Source organism: Mercurialis annua, linkage group LG3 (assembly GCF_937616625.2).
Source record: "Mercurialis annua linkage group LG3, ddMerAnnu1.2, whole genome shotgun sequence".
Lineage (NCBI taxonomy): Eukaryota > Viridiplantae > Streptophyta > Magnoliopsida > Malpighiales > Euphorbiaceae > Mercurialis > Mercurialis annua.
In genome coordinates this window covers 68,369,715-68,376,341 of record NC_065572.1, presented here as the reverse complement: position 1 = coordinate 68,376,341, position 6,627 = coordinate 68,369,715, and the positions used below count along the sequence as shown (strand labels likewise).

Below are 6,627 nucleotides of genomic sequence, written 5' to 3'. Positions count from 1 at the left end.
AAATTAATTCATAAATTCAATTAAAAAGAGATTTTACTAAATACTGCCTCTAGATTACTAGGTACCACTCTCTTTTTTACCTACTTGCCCTTTTAATTAAAAACTAAAAAAAATAACTGGACTTTCTCGGTAAACGTTTTCCCAGAGGAAGAGACTTTTCATGGAAATGTTTCCTCCTTGGGAAGATGTTTACAGAAAATGTAAAAAATGACTTCTTCTATGATGAGATGTAATCTGAAAACATTCCATAATATTTTTTTGAAAAAAAAAGTATTTTTCGATTTTTTTACATTAAACTAAAAACATATCGTGCTATCTCGTCCTATTCTCCGATTAGATTTCGACATTTTTATCCGATATTTTTGTTATCCGTTTTTCGTGTTTGAATGTGAGTTAAGAGGATTTTAATGTACGTTTTAGAATTAGGAAAAGGTAAAAGGATATTTAGGTAAAAAAAAAGGGGCGATATCTATAATCTAATAATCTAGTGGCGGTATTTAGTAGTCCACTTAAAAAGTGGAACAATTAAATTGATTTGAAAAAAATTGGCTGGAATTGCAACGAAATAATAAAATCGGGATATTATTATAAAAAAATAAAAAAAATTGAATAAAATAACAAGAACTCGCAAAAATTTAGATTTATTTTGCCATTAGTCCTAATAAAAATAAAATATATTCTAATATTTTAACTGATTTTATGACAAATTAGCTCATAATTGGAGAAAATATCATACAAAACCATACCAAAATTAACAAATAATCTATCCAATTTATAACTTCTTTAATCCAAAATATGAACTAATGTATATTATAAAAATAACTAATGATATTAAATTGTATTTTATTTTTATTAATGACTTTTATTTTTTTAGTTTGCAACTTGAATGTAATGGACATAAAATGAAAAATTAATTGATCGAACTAGCATAATTTTGTATTAATACTATATTTATCAACTTTATCATGATTTTGAATTTATATTTCATTTTGCCTACGTAATTAACAAAATTGAAGAACGGAATAGGGCACGATTATTTTGGAATTTAGACCTTATGAACACAAATAACACATGGGAGCAACTTTCTGATCATATACTAAAAAACAATATTAATGGTACAATCAGAAGGCACATGCAAGACAATAAGATCAATTTGGTAGCACAAAGATATTAAAATTGTACCAATTAAAAGATTGCTTCTCCTATTGGGCAACTTAATTGATCAATCAAGATCACCACAATCTTTGCTAGTGACTATACATATGGTTGGATCTAAACAGAGCGTATGGTATGGTAAAAAAATTATTTACCTGATAAATTTGAAATTTGAAATAATTTTATCGTTAAATTTTTATAAAATTATAAAAAAAATTAATATATTCTTTTATTCATATTTTTTAATATGTTATTGGTTGCAGATTGAGATAGGTCATCATCATTACCATCTGTTTTGAATATGGATACCATGTGATGTTATAATAAACTACATTTCACTTTTATTTTTCTTTATGGAACAAAAGCTGAATTTATGAATTTTTAGCTTTCTAAAAGCTACACTAGAAGACATTTGAAGCTCCAGATATGGTGGACATAACATTGTTACATGGATCATCATATGGCTATTTATTTGTATTATTATGCATACAACCCAATCCATAAAGTAGATATTGTAAATTATCATTTGTATTATTTATTTGTACACTTTTATTTGTTCTTGCAATGTTGGATTTCTGCAGCTCAAAAAGCATGTATTGCAACATACTCTGCTGGACTGCACTGTTAGCTTGTTCACCATTGACAATATTCTCAACTGTTTTTTGTATTTGGATCAAAATTTGTAAATATATATCAATATAGAAATACAAATTGGCAATGGGATACCACTTCTCACTTCAAAATGTATAATGGATATAATTGGTTTCTATGTTGCACGGAAATATATCAAGATCTTCTTAGAAAACGGTTCTAAACCTCTGCAACTTTATTTTTTTCGGGTATAAAGTTTTTGCGTTTCTACGTTTTTGTGTTTTCATTTATGTACAAAATAGATTGGTTTATATAAGAAATTGTGTATGCTAGTACTAGTATATATAAAGAGTTAATGCATATGAGTTGCTCTCCTGCTTGACAAGATGTTTCCATTGATGGCATGGTCAATGTTTTTTGAATTCATAAACCCGATTTGCAGAAAAATAAATTCATAATACTGTGCATGACAGTCCATTAATTCGGTGAAGGTATGGGAAGAGATAGTATAGAAAGGAGCAGAAACAGAATTTCAGAATGATATGAAGCTATCAAGAATAAGAATTTGATCCTCTTGCTCACTTTTGAAAGTATTTTTGATTTCTTTTAATCCGCAATGAGTGATCGGACGCCTAATTATAAATTGTTCAATTAAGGCAAGACTTAAACTTCAAATCTCATCTAAAATAATCATGTGATAGTAATTGATACGTTCATGTCTTTTCAATCTCGGCAAATTTTACTTATGTGCATTGAGCATCACATCAAGATGTATAATTCTAATGCAAAATGTTATGTTTTAGTTTAGAGTACAAATCACTAGTAAATCATACTATCATACGATTTTTTTCTTAAACATTTGTATTTATTTTGTATAATCCTTATTTATGAATATAAAAAACAAAAAAATCTCAGGTATATATATATATATATATATATATATATATATATATATATATATATATATATATATATATAAACATCGGCTTGGAAATGATTCCCACGCGTTTTCGGTATTTTATATTTGATCAACCAAAATATGTAATTTACTAGTTTGAATAATTTTAACAATACACTAATTTAACAGACGTGCTAGGGTCGTGAGTTCAATTTTTTTAGTTATTAATTTAATTAGTAGATTGAGTAAAGAATTAGAAATTCAGTCCAACAATTCTTTGGTAACTCAATAAAGCTAGAACCGTATTTCAAAAAAAAAAAAAAAAGAACTCGAACCCAGTTGAAATCCAATGCAGGCCATAAACCCAATCCAGCAAGTTAGCCCGACTCGAGGCCTGACAATAAAACGACGACACATTACCTCTACTGCTCTCTACCCACCGTTAAAACTGTTTTCTCTTGCCGTACATTTTCCCGGGAAACAAACAGTTGGCCGTGAACACTACCTTCTCCCATTCTCCACTTCAAATTCAAAAAAAGAAAAAAAAGAGAGAAACTCGAGGACTCATTGAGCAAATGGCGTTACGCTCTTGCCACAGTCTAGGCCGTCCATTAATTACCCCAATCAGCGGGGCAAAATCTCCATCGCGAAACTGCAAATTCTCAATTCACAACTATAGTTTAGACTCTAATCATTCTCAAAAGGTAATTCACATACACTGTTTTAACTCGGTTTTTAATTTCGGCTAAGAAACCCAAAGAAAAATCAGATATTCGAATTTTATATTCTAGCATGGAATTAGGGTTTGAATTCTTATAATGCAAGTGAGATTTTTCAAATTACAGTGGAAGATTGTTTAATTTGCTGTTTTTTATGTATCAGTTAGTGCTAGAAGTGAAGGATAAGCTTGAAAAAGAGCACTACAGTCTTCCAGTAGGCAAAAATGGAAGAGATGATGAAGAAATGATTCTTTGGTTTTTAAAGGACAGGAAGTTTTCTGTTGAAGAAGCTTCTGCAAAATTGGCTAAAGCCATTGTAATTTTTTTACCAGCTTATTCTTGTTTTCAGGAGTAATTAGGGATTTTTTTTGTTAACTTATTGGATTATGTTTGGATTTTGGTTATATGTTTATTAGAAATGGCGTCGTGAATTTAGAGTGTCGGAATTGACTGAAGAGTTGGTGAAAAGTGTAGCAGATACGGGAAAATCTTTTGTGCATGAATCTCTTGATGTTCGTGGAAGGCCTGTTCTTGTTGTGGTGGCATCCAAGCATGTTCCTGATGTAAGTTCTGCAGGTGAATTGCTCTCAATTTACAAAAACCTTGGCTGCATAAGGAACTGACATTTGATTAACATAAATGCACAACGTAGTCAATTATCATGTTCTTTGGTCATAAAAACAAAATTTACTCTGCTTACTTGTGGTGCTAAATTCAGATGAACATAGCTGAATTCGATGCGTAAGCATTTGAAACCATAATACAGAATATTGACTTCAATGAACGAGATACAGGTTTGTGAATTTAATAAGGAATATCTGACAATTAGTTCAGCTGAACTCAAGTAGGTCTCTATTCAAAACCAGCTGGAGTTCACTGGTAAAGCTCGAATATCAGGATTAAGGTGCTATAAAGTTAGATGAATTTTGGTAAAATATACTTCCATTTTCTTGTATGAAGCAACTGGCTTATATTCATTTGTTTACATACTCTTACAATTCGGGAGTCCTGCTCCTAAACACATTCTTTGAGGACTGCAGAATTGGTGTCTGATGAATACTATAATATTGCAACCCCTTTTCTTGTGTAAATTCTTCTCTCTAAGCTGTCATTATTTATTTTTTGCTGGTACGTGTTCTTATGATAACATTAAAAAAAATGATTTCAGATGCATGATCGTGTTGAGAACGAGCGGCTTTGTGTCTTTCTAGTAGAGAAGGCATTGGCAAAGCTCCCAGCTGGACAAACAGAAATACTTGGAGTATTTGATCTCAGGGGTTTTGGTACTGAAAATGCTGATCTCAACTTCTTGACCTTTGTGGTAAGTTCCAAAAATCCACTGCCGATTTTTCATATACTTGATCCCAACCTCTTGACCCTAATGGTAAATTCCAAAAATCCACTGCTGAATTTTTATATACTTGTGGAATGCAAATGAACTTTTTCTTGGTGCTGTGGCCATTGGACCGTTGCTTATTCTACAGTTGAAACAAATTTATGGTGACTTGATGGTTTACAGACTTTTCAATCAATCAAGGCTACTTGATTTCTTTTCATTTAATGTTACCTAAACTATACTAACTTGATTTTTCTTATTCCATTAACTTAACTAAACATTGGTGTGCAGTATATTTTCCTGGCAGTTCTATCAAGGAAAGTTTAGGTTGATTTCTATCTCTCCCTCTTTTTGGCAGTTTGATGTATTTTATTACTACTATCCGAAGCGGCTGGGCGAAGTCCTCTTTGTGGATGCTCCCTTCATATTTAAGCCAATTTGGCAGTTAGCCAAGCCGTTGTTAAAATCATATGCATCTATGGTACGATTCGCTGATATTGCATTTTTATGTCTCTCTAAATTTATTATTACGTTATTATGATAAATAGCTAGCCTCTCCCATTAAGTCATTACAGCCAACACAGTTCTCATGGTTGATCACCTTTTATATTATGTCTTTCTACTTAGCCGGTACAAAGCATTCGGCCCTTCACAAGTGCGTTCGCCTACTCCGCCAAATACAAATACGCCCCCATGAGCTTTTGCAATGTTTCTATTTCTACATCTGTTTCTTCCTCCCTTTCTTCCGTTTCTGAGGTTTCTTTCAGTTTCTTAGTAAAAATGGGTGACGGTATTCTGCCTTATAAGTTGATCTTCTAATATTGTATATAACGAATAACGATACATGTAAACAATCTCATAATGCCAGTCAGTCCATTTATCAACATTTAGTGCTGTCTGTTATCTTTTCTATTTCCATTTCGATTTATCACCTTGCCCATTAGAATGACGGGTAGAACTTTGATATGAAACTTATTTAAAATTAATAATTTTACAGTGTTTTGATTCTGTCGCCATTGTTCCTTCTTGTCTACTGCATATTCTTATACTTCATTTCAACTATTTTTGTTTCTGAAGGTGAGATTTTGCTCCGCGGATGCTGTCAGGAAGGAATATTTTACGGAAGAGACTGTACCGCCAATCTTTAGAGAATAAGAGCGCGCTGATCTTTAGTTAAATCATCGATGTGACTTGCATAATAGTGTTATAAAATAGTGTCACGGTTCTCATTATATGGTAAATACAGCAAATGTAACTAAAAAATCAAGTGCAGCTTTGAGCAGTAGCTGCTCAACATTTTTCTTTTGGCAGAACACTTATCTATTCTGGAGTAGGCATTGGAGTAAAAATAGTTCCACACTGTCTAGCTTCTAGCAGAAGTGTGAAATTGTATGATATTACTACGTACTTGTAGAAACAATATATATTACTCAAAATGGAAAACTTTAAAGAAATGCTGCTATTTTGTATAAGAGTATGGTATAAATATATAGTTTTGGTGTTATAAAATCAGTTTCGGAATTGAAATGCAAAATTTGGCAAGTTTACGTGCAGGATAAATTAGGGTTAATAGCAAACAAATTTACCAACTTTGGCTTAATTTGCAATTACAACATAAACTTTCAAACTTCCAATGTCATCAACGAACTTTGCAATTTTGGCAAATCAATACTCTGATCTAAAAAAACACTGACGCGGACATTGTAATATACCATCATGTGTCGTTGCATGATTGGTCGGTGTATCAATTTGTCAAAAAATGAAAGTTGTTTACTGACATTGCCAAATTTCAAATTTCGTGTTATAATTGCAAATTAGGTAAAGTTCGTGATTTAATTTGTAATTAACCTGATAAATTAAGATAGTTTCCGTTTGGAGTGATATAGTGACAATAAACTGATTATGATTTTTTTTCTTACAACCAAAAA

General features: G+C 31.4%; 1 protein-coding gene across 1 annotated transcript; it reads left to right on the top strand.

The window, feature by feature from the left end:
* The first annotated feature begins 3,068 nt into the window (after positions 1-3,068).
* LOC126675533 (CRAL-TRIO domain-containing protein C365.01) lies at positions 3,069-6,153 on the top strand. The gene is made up of 6 exons (XM_050370186.2): positions 3,069-3,348; positions 3,527-3,679; positions 3,780-3,926; positions 4,532-4,684; positions 5,058-5,180; positions 5,777-6,153. Exons 1-6 carry the CDS (start codon positions 3,220-3,222, stop codon positions 5,852-5,854), a joined length of 783 nt encoding a protein of 260 aa, XP_050226143.1. The 5' UTR covers positions 3,069-3,219; the 3' UTR covers positions 5,855-6,153.
* The last annotated feature ends 474 nt before the right edge of the window (positions 6,154-6,627 follow it).